Consider the following 22,440-nt stretch of genomic DNA (forward strand, 5'->3'; position numbering starts at 1 on the left):
TTGACTTCTGGGCTTAAAGGAAGCCAAAAACTCCAAATGAAATGTTGCCAAATCCAACATATTTTTGCAGGTTTAGGGTCAAAACCATGCAAACCCACAGAGTTCCTCCTACCATCATAAATCAGCCTGAGTTTGCCAAAAACTTGTGCATAAGCTTTTTCACTACACTCTTCCCTGTAATATTTAAGCTTTTTGCCATCAGTACTGCATTTAGTAACATGATTGCACAGCTTCATATCTGAACAGCTTTCTTATTTTCTTATTCAGTTACAGTTGTCTGTTTTATTATTTTAAATGACACTTATGAGTTTTGGTTTTAAATACTATCCAGTTTCCTATGAGTTTTCAGGGAGCCACAATCAAAGAAAAATCCTTAGTCTTCAAGTGGATGTTACTGAATTTCATTAAACTATTCACTCTCTTGTCCAGGCCTTTTAAAAACACACCAACCAGTGGCAACACAGAATCTTATGGGACTTTTGAAAAACATCAAGACTTGAGAATTCATCAGAAATTATTTAATTTTAGGAAAAGCACTTCACCTCTTTAGCAGCATACTACCTTTGGCCATGTGTCCGCTAATTTCTTTTTTCCAAACAATTTCTTTTGATTTGTCTAATATAGATGTCATATGTACAGGCAGTTTTCCAAAACTTACCTGGAACCCTCTGTAGAAACAGGTGTCACATTACTCACCTCCCAGTCCTCTGGTAAAAAGGAAATTTTAAGTTATTCACCAGAGTTATTAATTCACATATTTCACCTCTAATTTCCAAGTTTAGAATGAAAACTACTTGATTCTGACAATGACTTGGCCTGACCACAAGCTCACCCTGCTTTGAACAAGAGGTTGAACTTGATGGTCCCTTTGAGGTCCCTTTCAACCTAAATTATCCACTGATCCTATGATGTTAATTTGGTAACTGTTATGTAATCTCTTCTACTGTTGCCTCAGTCTGAGATAAATCTTCCAATATTTTGTCCATAAAAAGGAGTTCCAGAAGCAGAAACTACCCAAGCTGTGAATAAAGGACGAAGAAATTGCTTTCATTTTTTTTGACCTTATGACCTTATTTTCTGAAAGCAGTCTTTCTACATCTTAATTATCTTTGGCTCTATAGATTCTCTGGCAGGCTTCCACCTTCTGACACATTGGAAAATTACTAGTTTTAATGCATTTCATTACTTACTTCTTATTGTGCTGCGTGCATTTCATGGTCTGCCTATCTGTGTTTTTTACATTTTACTGGCCAGGATTTATGATTCTATTTTTCTCAACTGGGAAAATTCAGGGTTTTGAAAGATTATTTTTTTTTGTTTGCTGTTGAAACTTTCCTTTGTCCTGCTGTTTAACTATGCTGGTTTCCGTTTGGTCTTCCCTAAAGTAGTTTTTGATAGGTGGTATCCATTTCCTCTGAGCCAATATAATTTTCTTTAAATAGCCTTCCTTCATGAAGCTTGTACTCCTTCGACTTCCTTTTTAATTTTGTTTTGACCAGCTTCCTTATTTTTGAGCATCACTCTCAATCCCCAGTTTTTAAACCAGGTTTCAATTTAATGTTATTTAATCACCACAGGCTAATATTCGGTTTCTTTATTTCACTGAAAATACTAAACTACAGAGGGTACAGTACCAGCAGTTAATATCAGAAGTAGTAGCACATTTGAGAACATAAGCTACATTTTGCTTACTTTCTAGCTTTACCTCATGAATTGTGTTACTTCATTTACACCGAGAAGAGAGAACTTGCAAGGTTCTCTGAATGCAACATCTGTCAAGGATGTTGCAATGGTTTATGAAGAATAAGAATGCGTTGATTGTTAATACCTATGGATGCACCAAAACAAAATTCCTTAAGTATTCAACACCGGGAATCAAGATCTATAATATGAAGACACGATACTGCCAACATACATATAGATATGTGGATCATTTAAAAGAGAAGAAAAATAAAGACAAGGCTTTGTGCGGATGTTCATGCAGTTTTTGACAAAACTACATAACTGAGAAAGTGTAGGGGAATAAATACAACCTTTTATATACATAAACCACAAATCAACATAAAGTAAAAATTGGGTCAAAATTTAGATTTATATACTTTTAATACTGGACAAAATTTTCAGATTGTGGAAAAAAATATGTAAAGTAATATGGATACTGAATGTGACTGAGATTAAAAGCCTCAGAAAATTCATGTTCTCTTAGGCAGACAACCATTTGTATATTCCAAATATTAATTCTACCAAAGAGAGATTCTTCCCAGAACACACACACAAAAAAATACTTTTCCCCCACAATTTGTAATTTCTAGATGTATGGAAGTAGCCTACATAATTTTTTAAAGATAAATAAACTAATGGCCTTCAGGATTCATACTGCTATGTATAAGCTCACATATTCATATTATGGACCTCATTTGACTCAGATTTTGTTCCATTATTCCATTAAAACATAGCGGAAAAGCTCTTTTTTCTTTCTGAATACATATTCAGTACCAAACACTTCGAATTTTTGTGGAAATATTGAGCTCTTTTGCAGCATCCTAACATTCTGAAAAACATTAAAGTCCTTCATCACAAGCTCACTGAATTTATTATTGATTACACTTTCCTTTAAAGCACAAATGCAATGGTTACATTCTGCCTGATTAATGACTTTCAATCATGATAAAAAACATCTGGACTGTTTTTTACTCAAGAACTAGTCTTGGGAACAATGAATTTGAGGGGGGAAAATAAAATAAATTTAAAAAAGGACAAAAATACCACACACCCTATCAGAGACACCAGACTGTTCAGAATCTTGCTAGAAGAGACTGATAGGTTTACACTTGCTATATTCATATCTGAGTCAACAGACAGATGGTCACTGCACATATGGTATAACCTGTGAAGGAGAATTTAATACACGTGCAACAAACTGTGTAATTACAACATCAATCCTAGAACAGGAGCAAGAAAAAACAGTTGTAAGATGAATACATAAACATATTAATAGATCATGGAAAGAGGGAAGCACATCATTAAAAATTTATAAATTTTTGAAACTGCACTTTCTATTTTCTTATAAGACCCTTTTCACAAGGAAAAAGTGCAACAGAACCACAGGCAAACATGCTATAATGCTTCAAGGTAGCTGCGTACATCATTTTCAACACATGCAATTGAGTCTACCCGCCAGTAGTTTAATGCATTAAAGTCAACATTACATACTTCAGCCACTGAACGAGAGAGGAGACACCTACACCTATATATGAACTTTGGTGATGTATATTTCAGAACTGTAAGCAAGCTGATTCAAAAGAAGAGGCACTTATGTCTGTGTCCTTTAACTAAATCTGCTGTAGTTGAAGTCTAACACAACCACAGATTCAAAGACAACCCAGACCACCCTCAGAAATTTCAGGTAGAAATATTAATCTGAATATACCATATAGTAACACTTCAATTACTTACAATTATTTAATTGAATGATTACTATACAACTATTTTAAATTAAAGTATTATTTTTATGCAAAACATTTCTTTTTGATCTTGCGGCTATTGCTTTGTACTTGAGTGATGTTTCCACTTGAGATATACCTCAGTGGTGCAAGGTATTTCTGGTAGGCACTGCCTGGCTAAAATACTGAGCAGAGACAGACAAAGAAAAGGATGTACGGAGGCTCCAGAAAGTCTTTACCTTTTAGCACTTCCCCTTACAGACTGAAGGATTCCTGCTTTGTTATAAATATATATATGTATTGGTTTTCTGCATGAAATAACTTGGTCCCAACAGGAAGGTGAAGGAAACAGTTTACATAATACACGATATATCTGCCAGAACTACACTGTAGGTTTACCTGTTTCCACCCCTGCTGCCCAGAGAGAGGGCAGCCCTTGGCTACTGGTATATTATCTCTTGAGTGGACTTGGAGGGTACGTGGCAGCCTGTTGCCCCAGCCAGGCCTCTGGCCTCATCTCCTGCTTCTCCTGACTTGGTTCCAATGGCCCATAGACCCAGCTCATCACTGGTCACGCCCAGGACCGTGGATTCACCCTGCTGCCAGCACCCAGCTCTGTCCACCATGTTGAGACCCTATGGGACTAGACCAGCTGGCAGAGGCACAGCCCCTGCCTGGGTGGCCTTGTGCTCCCAGTTCCTGAGGGGGCAGCTGGCCTGCCATGTGGCCTGGCCATGAGCCCTGGCCTGCTGCAGTCCCACACCACAGAGCCTGCTGGCGTGCCCCCTCCTGAGGGCCCTGGGCTCTGCCCCCCCAGCAGCCACCCGCTGCCCAGCCACGGCCTCTCAGGGCACCCTCTGTCAAGGCTCCTCAGGGCCCCCTCTGTCAGTGTGTGCGCAGAAGGGGGGTTCTTCAGTGGCAGCCTCAAACAGCAGCTCCACCCCAGCAGCTGCAGGCCCCTGAGCCGTGTCCCTGCCGTGATGCTGACCCAGCTCCAAGTCCTCTGCACCACCCCCCGGTCCTGGCCCAGACCTCTAGGAGGGAGAAGGATGGGGAAGCGGGACTGGGGGGCTGCTGTCAGGGCCTTGAGGACACCAGCAGGCCTTAATGGCCCTAACTGACATCACCTGAGGCCTCCTCTCACCCCCTGCCTACAGACCCTGGACCTCCATATCCCAGCTCACCCCTGTGCCCATTCCTATCCCCAGTCCTGCCTCCTCGATCCCTCTGGCTTCAGCTGCAGCTTGCTCATTACCATGATCAGCATTACTGCTAAAATGTTTCTGTATGCTCCTTGTTTCCCTTATTATGACCAGGAGAGTGCTATTGCAGGGTAATTCTGCACAGGGAAGTCTCAAAAATAAATATTCTTCAAGTGTCTTCACATGTATTTTATAACGTCCTGTTATACAAAGTACCACAGCAAAGTGAACGGGGAAATCACGATTCGTGGGATCATCCAGGACAAAAATTGTATGAAACTTTCCCTTTTAGGTCTTTAAAACATTTCCAGGACCTCAGATAAATTAGCTCACCAAACTGTCTACTAGGCAATTCCATACATATTTTAATTTAATAGGTACTTTATACACATTTCAATTAGGTAAGGAAAGAATGTAATTTGCAGTTGAAAATTGGAATAGAGCACCTTAGAAAACCAACAATACACAAGCTAGTTTATGTCAGGCAGCTATGTACAGTTAGTAATTCATATCCTACCACAATAGACTTAGGATACCTTCATCCAGGTATCCCATGAACGTATTCACAGCAGTTTTCTAGGTAGGCAGCTATTAGGTGATGTCTTATATGCTAGATTTCTAGTATTCTTGTGATCTTCCTATTTCACATTTAGAGAAAAGATACAAAAGAGAAGGAATTTAAGATACCAGTTATCCTGCTTATGCCGCTAATTTTGTAGTGTTTATCTGTTTTATAATAAAATGGTGAACAAAGCCATCATGCATAAAGGATCAAGGCCTATGCTGAAAGCACAAGAACCAGACAGCAGCCATCTAACAGTCTTTTCTAATGTCTGTATTAAGAGAAGTAATGATATTTGCTAGGACGTGGCTGCCAAATGTGCATACAAAAGAACACCCAGACAGAAAAGCCAGTCTTGACAAACCTTACAGCTGACTGCGGAAGGACTTTCTCACACATTACAATGCCCGTCAACAGATCAGATGTAAATGATGAATGACAATGCACTGTTTCCATTTGTACTTGAAATCTGCTTTCTCAATGACCTTCTAAGTTTATTTTTTGTCTGTACAGGGGTTTTTGAATTATTTTTCTCTTCATGTGAGAAATCTTTGTCTGACAAGGCAGTGGCAAAATTCCCATTAACTTTACTAGAGCCAGGAATTTCCCCCATATGCAGGAAAACACAAAATTCTTTCTTCAAAGTCAAGGGACTATAGCACTCATGTGACACACTGTTCACATTGTTATAATGTCCCTTTGAAGTTTTTAAAAAAAAAAAAAAAGAGAGAGAAGGGGGATCATATACACCTGGCTTTTATCTTTGTCATAGCTTCTAGATGGATAAATTATGGTCATTCTCAATATGACAAAGGTATGTGACAGCTAAAGAGTATGTGTAAAATGCTTCTTTCATTACGCCAATATGCAACTGTGAAAAGAAACCTGACTGGCTTATACCAAATAATATTGTTTAATACAACTCCACCCCACTACAGAACAAATGCATTTGTAAAAGTATTTCTAATCCATGTCACTAAATATCCACAGAAATACAAAGAATAACTCAAAATGTATTTTTTCAAAGGAATATGAAAAAAATCTGCATTCTGTGCATAGTTTTGGTTTTAAGATTCTAAGTTAACATTTTTATAGCTCATCCACCTACATCAAAGTAGTATTTTAAATTAAGTTCATTTTTCCCTATTAGCAATGATGAAAGGTATCATGGAAAAAAACTTAAATTGTTTTAATACATTTATTTATTGAATCATAGAATGGTTTGAGTTGGAAGGGACCTTAAAGATCACCTACTGGAGTTCCAACCGTCCTGCCATAGACAGGGACACCTTCCACTAGACCAGGTTGCTCAAAGCCCCATCCAGCCTGGTCTTGAGCACTGTCAGGGATGAGGCATCCGCAGCTGCTCTGGGCAACCTATTCCAGTGTTTCACCACTTCACAGAAAGTAATTTCTTCCTAATATCTAATCTAAATCTGCCCTCTTTCAGTTTAAACCTATTACCCCTTCTCCTATCACTACATGTCCTTGTAAAAAGTCCCTCTTCAGCTTTCAAAAAACATTGTAAAACGTTAGGAATTCAAATATATCCATAACTATGAAGCTCTCTCCAAGGTATTTCTAGGGAAGGAATCTCTCTCAGATACAGAAAGCTGAACAGACTGTTTCCCAAGAAAGAGAAATGGAAAAATACAAACAGGCTCAAATAAATGCTTAAGGTAGTAACGACTCTAGCCATAACTTGAAAGAACAGTCTTCTATAAAATCTAATATACTCTAGTGTAGTTTGTTGTTGAATTATCTGATTATCTTGATAGTTCAGGTTTAAAAAAAATCTGAGGCCACTGTAAAAAACCTAAACTGTAAATGATAGTACTCTTTTTTCTTCATATGCTGCTATTATAGATCATACTTTGAGAAGCAAGAGACTAGTAAAACTGCCTAGCTGCTGCAAAACTGTTAATGTAGTACATAGTCTTCCTCATGTTTCACATGCTGAAGACCAATATTTCACTTCAGTCACTCACTGGACCAAAAACTATATCAAAATTCATCTGCAGTTAGTATATCAATCAGTATCAATTCATTAGCAAACATTTTTATTATCATGAGTAACACACCACATCAAAATCTTGTAATTTAACAGTTCCGACCAGTAAATGGAATACTGGATAGACTAAGACTAAGTCTACATGCTTTAGTGGTGGCATTAGCCATCTAGGACACGTTGCACATAAACTTCATTCCTTATGCCTCAGTTTCTTTCAATATATTTGTTATACCTATGTTCTGTAAAATACTTTGAGATCTATTAATACAGTATGCTTTGGCAAATGTGTGGTTTCTTAATTGAACACTTGAAGTTTTTACCTTTACCTTTAGTCACAAATGAGCATTTTCTGGCAGCCTGTGCATGCTGTTTTAACTTGCATGTATTACAAATCAGGTAGGAACCTGAAATATTAACAATTTATTCTCATATATCCATAATTAAGAAGTCAATATTTGAGTATGACTTTGCTCTAAGTGACTACAAATTTCAGTATGTGACCAATACTTTTTTATTTATAAAGGGGTGTAATCTGAGCACATTATATTTGTTTAAGTGAGAAGTGAAGTATATTTTCTTTTATTCCATGATCAGATGGTTCAGCTTGAGATTTAAAAGTTACCTCCTTTTTCCCTTGCCTTATCTGTTCTACCATCCCTAATTTTCCTGGGTAAATTCTGCCCAACTAAACTCAATAATTAAAAAATAAAGGGACTGGCAAAGAAAGTCTAACAGTGAAATTTGGTCCCAAAATCTTCTAATGAAACCTATCACTTGAAAGCTTCTCAAAGCAAGATGTGTTTACAATAAATAATTTTAAGAAAACTTTCAAAGGTGGGAGTCTTCTAGACAAGATTATGCAATGAAGAACCGTCACCTCCCTTCTCTTTCCAGCCTGTAACACGAGGTAGTCAAAGTAATAGTGTGTAAGGCTATTACACACTGGTGTAATACACACTGGTGTAAGGCTAAACACTGGTAATGAGAGATAAGTGGTATAAGTCTGGCTTATTAGCCACCAACCAAAATAATTGTGCCTAGGCTTACCTCAAGCAGAACTTTTGCTACTGACCAGATGTATTAGTAACAGACTTGCATGCTATTCAAAATGATCTGCAGAGAGTGACAAAGCAGCAACCGCTAGCACCGGTAAATACAAGACCAAATTATGAAACTTGCTAGAAATCTGAGCTTGATGCAGACCACAAGGAGGTTTTTGAAAACCTTTTTATGTTTTCATCCAGCCTATCAAGCTTTCAACAAAAAATTGTTATAGCCCATGGATAAGCTATGAATGCAACAAAGTATATGGAGATACAGTTTGCATAGAATTCAGCTAATCAATTGTATTTTTAGAATATAATTACTTTTTTGCTAGTTTATATATAGGGAAATAGCTTTCATTTGTGAAAACTAAAAATAAAAACGCATAGGTAAAATTTTTAGGCAATGCCTAAATTGGAAAATCTATGCTAATAGGCATTTCCATTATATTGTTTTTATATTACAGGGTTAAACTTCCTATATTCATCTTATATTGAAGACAGCTACACAAATAGGGTCAGACATTTTATTGCAATTTCACTTTGCAGAATTTCAGTCTAAATCATTGTTTTTGTCATTGATTATAATTTATGTAATACAGAGTGTTTAAATACGTAAGTTAGTAAAATATTAGATGAGCTATAAGTCAATGCAAAAGTTAAAAATGAACTATACGTGGAATGCTATATTGGACAGTCATGTGCTGAAATACTAACATGTATTATAATGAGGTTATTGATGTAGAGTTGACATATGACTTGATTTGCAGATGCCCTACTGACTAACCTTTGCAACTATATCTCAGTGTAAACCTGTGGTAATTATTGCTGGGTAGGGAGAGTTGGTTTAACTGAACTATTTCTTTTGATGCATGTTGAATGTGATTGCCCCCTGGAGACTGCAGGAGTCCCACATGTGTGAGTTATTACATAAATACTGAGGGGGAGAAAAAAAGGTGTATCACATTAAATTTATCCTTTCTCCTATTATTGCAGTTTTGTTTTCCCAACAGGTTCTCTTCCTTCCCGTGCCTTGCCGTATATGCCCTTTTCAACTAACAAAGCATTTATTAAAGCACATGGAAGAAATAACTTACTTAATCTAAACATAAAATACTTGTCAATAATTGCAGTTCACAAATTTCTAAATAACTATGCTAGAATATACAAATTTAGCTTCGTTTGCTAATCAAGATGCCCAAGTTTTATTCTTGGGTAACTAAAGTCAGTGAATTAAGATTACTTAGACAACACTGGAAAATATTATTTTTCTGACTTAACGGTAGAAACTGAGAAAGATGAGAAAGTCAGTATTCAGACTTTCTTATATGGGATGCTCTAGAAGTCCTTGTAATAGTGCAAAGGTTGTACTAATAATTATATATAATGTTCTATAATACTGTGTCCTTGCTTAGAAATCCAAAAGTAATAAATTCATGTTATTTTATACATACTCATATAATTTAATACTCTAGATGAACGAAACAACATGACAACTACATATGACAGTTGTACTGATAACGTCTTACCCATTAAACTTTTTTTATATGTTATAGCTGGTTAGACCAACATACCACAGAACACCGAGTCACTTTTGTCAACCTAGCAATTATGACAAAGAAAAAAAGATTTAAGAGACTGTAAGTCTAGTAGAAACTGATCTTCAAGTGAGATTTTCACAGATTGTCCACAGGGACATTTTATAACAAGAGTAGTTTTGGCTTCTGGGGATTACATTGCACAATGAAAACAAATGTCAAAATAAATCCCCAAAGAAAAAACCCACTTCTGGTATTGATCCTCAGACCTACCAATCAACCTTCCTGCCCTCTCTAGACTCTCAAATACTTCTCTTCATCTGAAACCTTTTAGAAATATTTTCTTCAACATAATCTTAAACTACTGGCTGAAGTTCAACACACATTTCAGCAACACATATGGAATTTATCCACAACTTATGGAACTTCCACAGGCCAAGGAAGGAAAATTCTTAAACATCCATCCATGTTTGCAATCTGAATTTATATTCATTTTTTGTTAGAAATCTGAAGATAAATACACTAGCTGTGTCCTCGATAGTCTTACGTGTGTTTGAACTGATTAGTCTGATTTTTGTAAGTATGCACTAATCTGGTAGTCAATTTTTAATATATTGCACTAAATGATCACAGGGCCGTTTATTTTTTCTGTTACCCACTGCCTGAGTCTCCACTCAAAGAATTTTATATATTTTGGTTATCAATGAATCACAGAAAAGACAGTTTTGTTAAGTTCAACTTTTTCAAAATGTCCATTAAAAATTTATGTTCAGCTGCATGAAAATGACTGCTTTAAGAAAATTCAATCCCTGCCTTTTTCATAGATACACACAAGAGAAAAAAAGTTCCCTGAACTTTAAGTGAAATTTATAAGCTGTACATTTTGCCTAAGTCTAGACATTCTTGAGGTTGTAGTTATTAGCTATGCTCTATCTGGGCAAAATCCAGCTATAATTAGAGAAGTAGACAAATGCCAAAGGAAGTACCCATGAACCTGCACACAGTTGTGTCATCTGCTGTGCTAGGTTCTCCCCATTGCTAGTACATAGTTCTTGCTTCATAAGGGTAAAACTATTTCATATGTACACTAACACTAATTTTCCTTCAAACTGACAGAACTTCAGCTTAAAGATAAAATCCTACAGTCCCCAAGGAACTTATAGCTTGAAAACAGAAGCATACAAGAACGTATTTTAGTTTTCAAGCAATAAATTGAAGAGAATTCTGTCGATGTGTTACAGAAAGCTAGCATAAAATATTGACTTTTCTTTTTCTTTGCATGTTAGTTTATTAATGCTGTAGACTGTATATGGAGAACTTAGGCAAAAATTTCAAAAATTGCTCACTTGCACTTGGAATCAACTCATTTGTTTAAAAGTATTTGCAACAGCTTTAACAAATGTATCCAGTCCAAAAAAATTACAATTAGTGTGAAACTCTAGAAATAAGGTTGATGAAAATATTTCTACATGGACTACAATATTAAATGGAACATCTACAACACAAGACCATCACAGTCTTTGATGTAAAATGCAAGGTGCATTATTAAGCTTCTGCTTTAATTGTAGAAAAGTTCCGGTAAAATAAGTTTTTAAATCACTGCAATCATAATAAAAACACCTTTCTGTTCTGTATTTTCCATAAACAAGTGGATGGAAACTTTAAAGGGAGAACTTCATTCTAGCTGTAGCTTACCCCATCTTCTGAATTTGTCACTGAACTGCTAGGAAAACCTTATGATTCTTTATTAACTTACACTAAAGACTGAAAGACATGTTGCAGCTGACACCTACACAGACTTGCAAAACCCCCCTGCCCTTTGTTTCAAAATATTTGTATCTGAGAGCAGAAATCTTAGAGGTAAGATCTTCACAAGTTTTGCATGCAGGCCACATCTTATCCTTTCTCTTGCCTCTCTACATATTTCCCAAAGTCCATCTCCATCATATCTCATCTGTATGTTCTGATTGCTCATAATATTGAGAAAGGAAAAATCAAGAGTGATCACCTATTTCCCCTTATTCTGTGCCCAGACCTAAATGAGAGGTGGGGAACAATTCCCACCATCAGCGCTAGACCACAAGGTGTTTTTCACGCATGCACTTGAAATCAAAGAAGAATGGTGTAAAAGGCAAAATCCCAATCTTAGCTCCATCTTTCTCCACAAAAAGACCAGCCTTCTGAAGACAGAAAAACTCCTAAACACTTGGAACTATTAAAGCCTTCCAAAGAGGTATAGGTCCACCTTTGGATGCACGCTTAAACTAGAATTCACTTTTAATACAGTAACTCATGCTTTTAACCTCTTAAAAGGTTGAGTTTTCTCACTGCATATGTATTTCAGCACTAATAAATACAAGACTTTGTTTATGCAATGAATTCTCTACTGCCTTATGTCAGCTACATATACTAATACCTGTCTGCATAAGTCACGTCTGTTTCCTCTGTCTCTGAACTGATTACACTGCTCTGTTCATTTTTATTTACAAGACTTCATCTCATTCCCTAGCTTCCTCTTTTTTATTAATATTATAGTTTCAAAGTTTTTGAGACAATGCAGTAGGAAATACACTGCATTAAGTGAAAAATCATAATAGATTGATGCCAGGTATAGCCCTTGTTTAGGCCATCCTTCTTTTTTATTTTAAAATGGTAAAACCATATGGTAATGTGCAATGTCTTCAGGATATTTTGTATCTCTAGAACTATTCTGAAGATGAAAATTATATGCTGAAGCACAGAGTGAAAAATAAACAAATCCAAGTTTAAGGATTCACACTGACTAGCTGTGAAATCTCTTGGGTTCTATTTTTAGCAAGTAAGATATCAGAGATATTCACATAGCAAGAATCAGAGAGCAGTTAATATTAACTACCCAGTTCTTCTATCTGTTTTGTTAAGACTTTCTCCTAATCATGTTTATTCATTATCTAAAGACTAAATTTCCAGCCAGTACATAACTATTGAAAAACTGAAATTTTTGCCTTGCCTCAGTATGTCCAGTGACAAAGCAAGGCTAATATGCTGGACACTTTAAAAAGAGAAATATTTACACCTGGGAAACTTACATGTGTACACAATCTGTTTCATGGTACTTCAGGCTTAGAGCATTGATCAAGCCGCCTGTATATGATATTTGAAATAAATGAGAACTACACACTGTCTCACTCAAAATCAGTATTTTTAGTCAAATATTACTTTTCAGCATGTGGATTTCTGCCGAAAGAAAGTCCAAGCTACCTGTAAGAGAATCGTGACAAATAACCCAAGCATTTAAAACATTAGGAGACTCAAAAACTTTTCCCGTATATAAACCAGAAGAAAGGGTGGAAATACCCAGAAGCTGTGTAGATCAGAGCAGAAAAGGGTATTAAACTTTTAAACTTTTTTCAGGGTCATCCCTGTACCTCTCTTGAGACATGTATGTGTCAGACAGTTCACATAAGGTTTCCAAAGAGGAAGTGTTTCTGAACTTAGCACAGATATGATTCCATAAGGTTCGATTCACTTATGAAAATTATACTTTACATTTCTGAAAAGTATAATAAGACAAAAGTGTACATTTAACTTCCTTTGAGGTTATGTGATGAGACATAATGGGAATATTATTACACTCACATTCTTACTGTTTACTCTAGAGAAGAGAAAGGACATTGTTGTTGTTATTACAGCAGGTTTGAAAATCAGAATCAAAACCAAATCCACTCAAGTTCTCAACATTATGCAAATGTTTTCTTTCCCAATTCAACTGAGGTTAACAGTGTTACTGGAACAACCACATTCCATACAAGAATCAAGAAAAACACATCTCAGGAAATAAACATATTTCACATCTATAACATTTCAAGATCCTGCAAATAGATTTGAGGAATTATGCACAACTTTATGACATGATACTTGCATATTTCTTGGCTCAGCATTTCTCAAAAAGGCTTATCTTTTTAAGGTGAACAAAAAAGAGAAAAATGAATGCATGTTAGATACAACATTCTCAAAAAAATTCACGATAAAGTGTTCAAGGGCCAGGTCTCCTGCTGTGATGCTTTATGTAATGTATGACCATCACGGCTGGCAAGATTTGCACAGGTCTGCCCTTGATTTGTGGAAGGAAAAAGCAGAAACCTCACAACTATTCTTCATTCCCAAGAAATAATCTAAAGTCTGACTCCCTGATGTTTCCAATTTTACAGTGATCCAAATAACCCCCCAAAACCACACCTGAAGCATCACTCACAATTATTGCTGATAGCTGAGGGAGACCAAAGTGAATTCCCTCCCCAGGCATCCCAGGGCACTCTCCATCACAGCAGTGGCACTGGAGTGCTGTGAGATGGGGCCATCAGAAATTCAAACTTGACCTGAAAGCACTGATGCTAGGATATGAACCAGTTTTGAGAGGCTTTTATCTGAAAAGATCGTGAAATATGTCACAAATAGACATGATGTTATAAGCCTCAGGAGCTATTGTATCCTATTGAAGCTTCAAAGAAACGACAGAATTCTGAACTTTGTCAGACCTACCAGAAAGCAAGTGGACAGCTGAATGGGTAGAGCTTCAACCCCCACTTGAGCTGTACAAAATGGATGGCAATTCAACAGATTGCTTCAGTTTGCCCTGAATGACGCCCTGAATGGTCCATGGACAATTATACTAGCTTTCTTATTACATGTTTCCCAGGACTTCTGCAAAAAGATTGAGACTTGGCTGGAGTAAACGTAATTTGACTAGTCTAATTGCTCTTATTTCTCAGCTGAGCTTATCACAGCTAGCTAACAGCCAGTTTATCACAGCTAGCCAACAAATACAATCATTACATCAGGCCAGAGAATTTTAGGATATACTTTACCTTAACAGCTCAATACAACATTCACAAATGTAACAAGTACACTATAGACACAAGAACTATCTGTTATAAATGCCTATAAACATAGGGTGCTTCTACTAAACGTAGTAGAGAGCATTATAAACAGTAACAAGAAAAGGTGGTCAGATATCTATAGTTTACTAAGATGTTAATTCAATATTGATTGAAATACCAATTAATTTCATTTTTAATTAGCAGGTGTATAGTACTTCCAGAAACTTCTTTTTCAAAGCACATAATATATCTCACATCATGTGTCTCCCCACAAATTCTGCCTCACTTAAATCCTTAGATCACCACTACATTTTAATGTACATTTTAATAACTCTACATATTATTTATAAACCAAAATTTAATATAAAGAGTGATCAAGTATTCTACTCTGTCAGATTGTTCATTTAGTCAACTTTCATATCCCAATTTGAATTCTCTATATGTTCACATCACTAGAACTTCAGTTTATATTTTGCTTCCTGGGGAAAATATTTTATGCTTGGGTGGGTAGGAAAGAAAATAAATTTACCTATTACATACTGCATTCTATGTATCCTTTTGAACACATGCATATATAAGTTCAAATCTAGGACACTTACAAATGTAGCTGCATACTCAGACCTGCGGAAAGCAGGTGGGTTCCATCCCTGCACTCAGGCATTTGTGGCTAAATATTAAAGGAGTAAATGTTTATCTTAAGCTAAATACACGACACAGTTTTATGTGACAACTTACAAAAGCCTCAAGTCAAAATTACCCTGAAATAACAAGTCATACAGGCCAATCAAAATCATAACTGCATCCACTAGTGCTCTTGATCAAAATTTTTTAAAGGAAAAACTTGCATTTTAAGAGATACCTGCTCTTTAAACAACTCCACAGAGGAGGAGGAGGTTTTTTTAAATAACTCTTATGAAAAAAAGTTCCTTTGTATACCAAGGCTAATTGACTGGAGCTTTAGTTTGTTTGGCTTTTTAACCAGGCAACCACCTACTTATCAGACTCATTTTTGTAATATTTGTAACTGCCTTACACATATAAAACAAATAATACCAGTCAAAAAACTTTAAATCAAAATACTCTCCTATAGCAGAATAAATGCACATCAGAGGCATGTTACCTCCGCTATTCAACGTCAAACTATTTGTTTTACTTCCAGGATTCACTATGGTGCTTATGTAGAAGAACTAAAAGCTCCCCAAACCTTGCAATGATAAGGAAACCTTAAGCTTCCAGTATGATGGCAGGGAAATGTTTCCATTAAATATACATGTCATATCATGAGCTTTTACTGAAACAATTAACTTTGTGTTTCATTTTTGAAAACAAACCGTAATGAACTTCCACAGAGAATAGTAATTCCTTTCCCTCACAAGAACAACAGAAAAAAAAGGACACTTTATCAAGCCCACTTTGGAAGGGGTTGCTTGATGCAGTGAAATGGCTTCCTGTACCTACTAGACCAAAGCAACTCTCTAGCTTAATTTACTGGGGAAGGAAAAAGCTGCCAGATGTTCAGCAATTTTGGCTGCTTTTCTCCACACCTCTCCATTCACTTTGCTCCCTTAGGGTTTTACTTGAACATGTCATAGTACTGTAGAGTTAAACTTCTACTTGCAAATGCACATCTCCAGGTGTTTTATGGCTCACTCTAAGTCAAACAAGCCATTTTCAGGGCTTTGCCTTCCCTGTGATCCATGCAGTGACAGCCAGTCTAATTCATTAAAGCAGCAAACTGCAATGAGAGAACACATCCAGCCCTGCACGAACAGAACAGTTAACATGAAGGCAGACATGGGAAGAAATAAGCCAAGGAAATGAGGAAATGTTTTAGACACAGGAAATAAAACAACTAGTTATGGCAGCAAACTGACAAGAGCAGCAGATTGCCTGTTCTGCTTATGCCAGAGAAGGCAGGATTAGCTGTACCAGCATGCCAGCAGCACAGACAACCAACACTCAACTCCTCCTGTTGTTCTTACAGCTACTGGAGGAAGAGTTGGGGAATGCAAAGCACCTACTGATACACAGAAGCAGCTAGGATCCTCTCTTTCACTGTCCTAGCAGCTCAGCAACTGTAGGATGGGCCATGACACATACACACATACATTACTGAAAGTAATATGTCGAAGCACACAATATTAAATTATTAACATTTTAAGGCATAGTAACAGAGAAATAGTAGTTAACTGGTTTTCATGAACTGTTCTGGGTAAATGCTTTATAGCCAGCTGAACGGCACAGAAGAGCTATACAGCAGCGGGTTTTTCTTTCTAAATTCAGGTTATTCAGCCGTGCTGCTTTCATTTGGTAGACCGATTCTCATCACATGACTTGAAAGCTCCAAGTATAGCAGTTACTTCAAAGACCCTAGAAATTACTTCTATTCTCTAGTGATCACCCCACTCTAATAGATTTCCAAAATAATATTGGGAAAAATTATAGCTCTAATATATTCTCTTTATTGAACCACATTAATTGCAAGTAGCTGCTCAAAACTGAAATTTAATTTTGATATATCATATTCTGAGGTCAAAAACTTCATGGGGTTTTATTGCTGTATCATGTGTAGTAGAATGCATGGTGATGTAATCATATGTAATGACCAAGGTCATAAAGTATACATAACACTACACAGATGCATAAAGAAAATATCATTTCCTGAACTTAATTCTGACATACAGTTTCACCAACTTAAGCCCAAAGAGAGGCATGGTGTTAATTTCTCCATTTTGCATATAGGAACACACGAGAAATACAGTAGCATATGAAACAAGTCAAGGTCAAGTTCCATCTACTGGAAATTTTGAAGAAGACCATTATATCAACCGGAACAAAGCAAAATTGACATTTTGCACAGTAAATCAGACTTGCCTAGAAACACTGGGTATGGAGACATTTACGTTGTTGACAAAAATCAATACTTTTTTTCATATTTTCTCATGGTCAGATCTCAGAGAATATTTTTAAGTCATGCATCAAACTCGTTTTGTAGTCTTTAATACAAATTCCCTAATATGTAGTGTATCGTTTAACCAGATGAGCTAATTACCTTTCAAATCTCAATGCTTGAATCCAGTGACTTACAAACTGTAGAAACTTTCAGCAAAAGGTTAAAAGTCTGTCTTAAATAAAAAGATAGGACTACCTTTTCTTGCCAACTGTAAGGAAAAGGTTATTGATGTAATAACTGTGCAGTAACGATTAGTAGAGATGTGTCAAATTAGACAGCTATAGCTACTCTATGCTGCATATAAATACATAAGATAAAAACAATCTTTGGTGAGGATTCCAAATTCACCATTAACCTGTTAGACAACCTATCCTCACCCTTTTAATCTACTACACATGCATGTACAGAGAGTTAGTTAATAAGATCAAATCACACCCATTAAATGATTTGAGTATGAAACCAGATGATGATATCCCTGCTGATATAGAATTTCATTCCCAGACAGTGGAATTTAACGTGAAGAGCTATATCTAGAGACAGAACAGGGACCGACTCATGGGTCTCAAATGTTGTTGCATTCAATCTCTACACACGAAAATATGGCACAGTTTAGTGCTCTTCAAAAATTAAATCGTATTTTACAGAGCTAATCACCCAGCTATGTAAATGCCTGCCAAGGAAAAAAAGGAAAGAAAAAAAAAAGAAAAAAAAAATCACAGCACACTACTACTCGATATTCAAACATGCTGCACATTCATAACCACACTATATAACCTTACTGTGGCTTGTGGATATAATACTGTGAATAGCACAGAAACAGAATCCAGAAAGGATAATTACCCTTCTATTTTCTGACGCTCCTCAAAACAATAAGGACTTGTTTTTAAATAAGTAAAATACAGTCCTTGTGAGGAGAGGGCTTCAAATTATATTGCTTTTTCCTCACGCTAAATACCAAATATTTCATGTACGCAACTGAAGTTAGTAGTACATCTTCTGGTAGGACAGGTGAGAGCCATAAGCTCTTTCTGGGAAAAGTTTCGTTATACAGCTTGAAAGGCACACAGTGGAACAGAAGTGTATTTTTTTTCTTGATGGTTATAAAACACAACTGAAAAATAAACTCACTTGTAAATGCTGAGAATTGTCAGTCATATTGTCCTCTCGCCTACGAACTTCTTCCAACAATTGTGCATTCTTCTTTTTCTCCATTTGCTGATTGTGCTTCAGATTGGCAACCTTCTTGTTTTGGTCCTTCATATGTCTAAGAATTGTATACACATATACATTAGGGTTAATGACTGCAGTCACTTCTTTTTCCCTATAAATTAACTTGTGACTATGACACAAGACATCGTTTCTCCAACAGATACAAGTATTCCAAGTATCAGATGTAAACAGTAAAACTTCATCTTGTTTTCAAGATGGCATATCAAAACAGGTTTAATACCATCAGATTATGCAACAGTAAAAAGCATTTATTTGGGCCTGCAAGATTTTTTCTATTGTTTGCTCACAAATACTTATACATGTTCTAAGTACACAGAAAAATTGCAACAGAGGGAGATATCCAACAATCCTTACACACTCAGTGAACTTGGGAACAATTTTAATGGGTGTTCTAAGCAGCATTAATTTCAAAGGAAGCAGAAGGTGACGATGATGACTGATGTGAAATTCTATTTTTGAAAACCTGGACTATAAATACAATGTTTCTGAGGATGAAAGTGTGATGGGGTAGAAGGTCAAGTCATAAATGCCATGAAGAATAAAGAATGCTTTTACAAATAGCTTTGTACAAAAACATTACATATTTATCTTTTTTAATAACAAGACTTCTTTCTACAAAAGATTATCAACAGATTTAAGAGTAGCTTCTAATGAAAATGAAACAATATCGCCAACATATATTTTATTTTGTTAAGACTGTACTCAAAAAAAAATTGTTTCAATGTTGAATTATCTTTTGCTCTGGATCTTACTCATTAAGTTACCAGAAGCTTTCCTGATTCTGTTACTTAGAATACAACCTTTCAGGAAAGGAGGCACACTAATTTTGCCTGGCAGGCACAGAAAAAATATCCTTGCAGAAATGATTTCTATCTGCTTGGATTCTCAGATACTGTTTTTTCTACTTTTTTTGACTTTGAGGAATTTGATCCCTTTCATCTATATTAAAATAAAATCATGTGCAAATTCCTAATGAGATGTGCTCACTAATCCTATTTTGGCAAATGAAGAGAATATTATGTAGGGCCCAAAAGGATCATGGAAACTGTCTCTGTTCCTTCCACATTAGAATTTTCAGTAAAAAAACCCCAAAAGTTAGAGAATACATTTCTTGCACTTATTTTATTATGCTAAAGGAACTAGGGCATTTTATACTTACTTCTACCACTAGTTTCTTTGTCCTACCACTGTTTTCTTCACTACTTATTTATACTGAAAAATTAACAATGAATCTGTAATCAATAAATGTTGCCATGCTATTAAAAATTCTTAGAAGGCACTTCATATAAAAGTTTGTAGGTACAATACATAACAGAAAAGCTAATATATTTTTACTAAAAAGAGCTGCGACTTGCTTAGAAATATAGAAGAGGGTAAAACTAATTCAAATAAAAATTTTTGCTTTTAAAAAGAATCCACATCAAGCTCACAGATAATTTTTCTAGAAAGACAAGTATGAAAGACAAGTATGAATTCCTCTATTTGAAAAACAGATTTATCCTGTAGTTGTGCTCAAGAGTTTGCATCAGCCTGGTAAGGCACAAAAAGATAGATTAGCCAAACCGATAATCCATTTACAGCATCTGTGTTTTGTACTCATTCGTTAATGTTAGAAATAAAATCCATTAAGACTATACATATCATAAAACTAAAAGAATCCCCAAAAAGACACTCTAACCAGAAAATAGACCAGTCGCGGGGGGGGGGGGGGGCGGGAATAGAAAAAAAATCAAGGCTATCCTTTTAAAATTTATTTCTTTTTAGTACAATCATTTCTAAATTACAGAAAATAGTGACTGGAAGATGAACAGCTGAGCTTATCTAGGTTGAACGAACTCTAGTTAGGAGTTAGCATTCTACAATGCTAGAGACTTTGAGACCTTAAGCTGTACCTTCCTTAAATAGTCTCAAATATTTTTTATAGTACCCTTATATAGTTCTAATTAACTATACACCTAAGGCGCTCTCCTCCTTTAGACACACCTTTAACAAAATGACAAGGTTCATAAAAAAAAAACTCCTTTTCCCCAGCTCAAAGTAACCATCAGTACAGCACTAGAACTGTGTCTTGGTAGGTTTCTGACATGTTTAGATTCCCAAATCAAGTTCACTTGAGAACAAAAAATACACTATACGATGGTGAGAAGAAACCTTGCCTACATGAGACCTACCTCAATAGACATGGAGTATATCAGAAATCACCAGTATTTTATCAGAGTGTTTTAAGAAAGGTTAATTTTCTGAAAAACACAACACCACCACAGCTAGCCAGTAATAACCAGGCAACATGACAGCGCTAAAAACAGCAGGGATATTTCTGTCAAAGTTATACTGACATATTGACAAAATCATCCCAGAAACCGCGTGCCCCAGTTTAAACTTGTTTCTAGGTCCTAAAGAATATAATAGGTTTAACTATTGAATTGTATATTTTTAAATAAATTTATTCAAGGATTTTAGAGTGATGCCCTTTGTCTTTCTAATCAAGTATACAAATATACATTAGATGCTCTGTGCAGCTTCAGTTGAAAATCAGTTCTCTTTCATGGATCTGTCACATAATTGTAAGCATAGACCTAAACAGCATAAACCCAAAATTAATACTAGAAAAATTGACTTTCACAACTACATATATAAACACGGTATTTGGCAGAAATCCTGGTGGGGTTATATGCCTTTGTGCTGTTAAAATATAAAATGCTTTCTAATCTAATGCTGAATAAATTATAAATTAATTTATATTAAATCTCTGTAAAAAGTTCAATTTTATGCCAATGCTAACTGTCTCTTTTGTAACCCTTCCCTCTCACGACCTCCCATTGCAGTTTCTGTCTAAGTAGAATTCTGAAAAGTAGAACATGGTAAAGTTGCAATGCAAAACATCTGGTGTCTGTGATATGCAAAATCTTAAAGAGAAGGAAATAAAAGAAAGCTGTGTCATAGCCTCTCTTTCTTCCACAGCTGACTACATGGTCTATGGAAATGAAAATGCTAACAGTTAAAAAGCCAAGCTGAGTAGGTTTTTAGGCCTGCATTAAAGGTACAGGAGGAGTTCAACACAGGAAATTAATACAAGAACACATTCTCCACCATTATTCTTTTTTAAACAGCGAATATATCAAACATAATCCTTGATACAATGTATTTTTTGAGTATGCTTGCTCTGGTGTTTTTTCACACTTCCCTGTTTCTAAAACACTTTTTAATAAAATAGATTAGTATAAGCAAAAATTATGCATGAGAAACAAAACCACATTTGGGAACAGTACACAATCAGCACAAAACACCATATGCCATTACCATATGGAATATAAAATACCAACATAGTTAGTTTACTAGTAGTTATGCTGATATGAATAGTTGAATCTACATTATTCTTTATCATGAGGTATTAGTTTCATGTGCTCTGCTACACTGTTTCAATTTAAAGTAGTAAGACCACAGAATTCATTGGACAGAGTAAAATAAATAAAACATTACTGGTTACGATACATTGTCTTCAGAATCTGAAATGTACACCGCAGGGGCCTGGGCAGTAGAATTGATCTTACCATCACACATTAATCATATTCTGGTAGTAAAATATATGCAAATGTATT

The 22,440-nt window shown here is 35.8% G+C and overlaps 1 protein-coding gene across 6 annotated transcripts in view; it reads right to left on the bottom strand.

The window, feature by feature from the left end:
* The window catches only part of ERC2 (ELKS/RAB6-interacting/CAST family member 2), a 521,411-nt gene that overhangs the window by 257,173 nt on the left and 241,798 nt on the right, over window positions 1-22,440 (bottom strand). For all 6 annotated transcript variants that reach the window (XM_037386906.1, XM_037386911.1, XM_037386910.1 and 3 more), the window contains one exon: window positions 18,740-18,875. In XM_037386906.1, coding sequence (XP_037242803.1) covers window positions 18,740-18,875 — 136 coding nt within the window. The remainder of the gene's footprint in view (window positions 1-18,739; window positions 18,876-22,440) is intronic.

This window comes from Falco rusticolus, chromosome 4, assembly GCF_015220075.1.
Source record: "Falco rusticolus isolate bFalRus1 chromosome 4, bFalRus1.pri, whole genome shotgun sequence".
Classification (NCBI taxonomy): domain Eukaryota; kingdom Metazoa; phylum Chordata; class Aves; order Falconiformes; family Falconidae; genus Falco; species Falco rusticolus.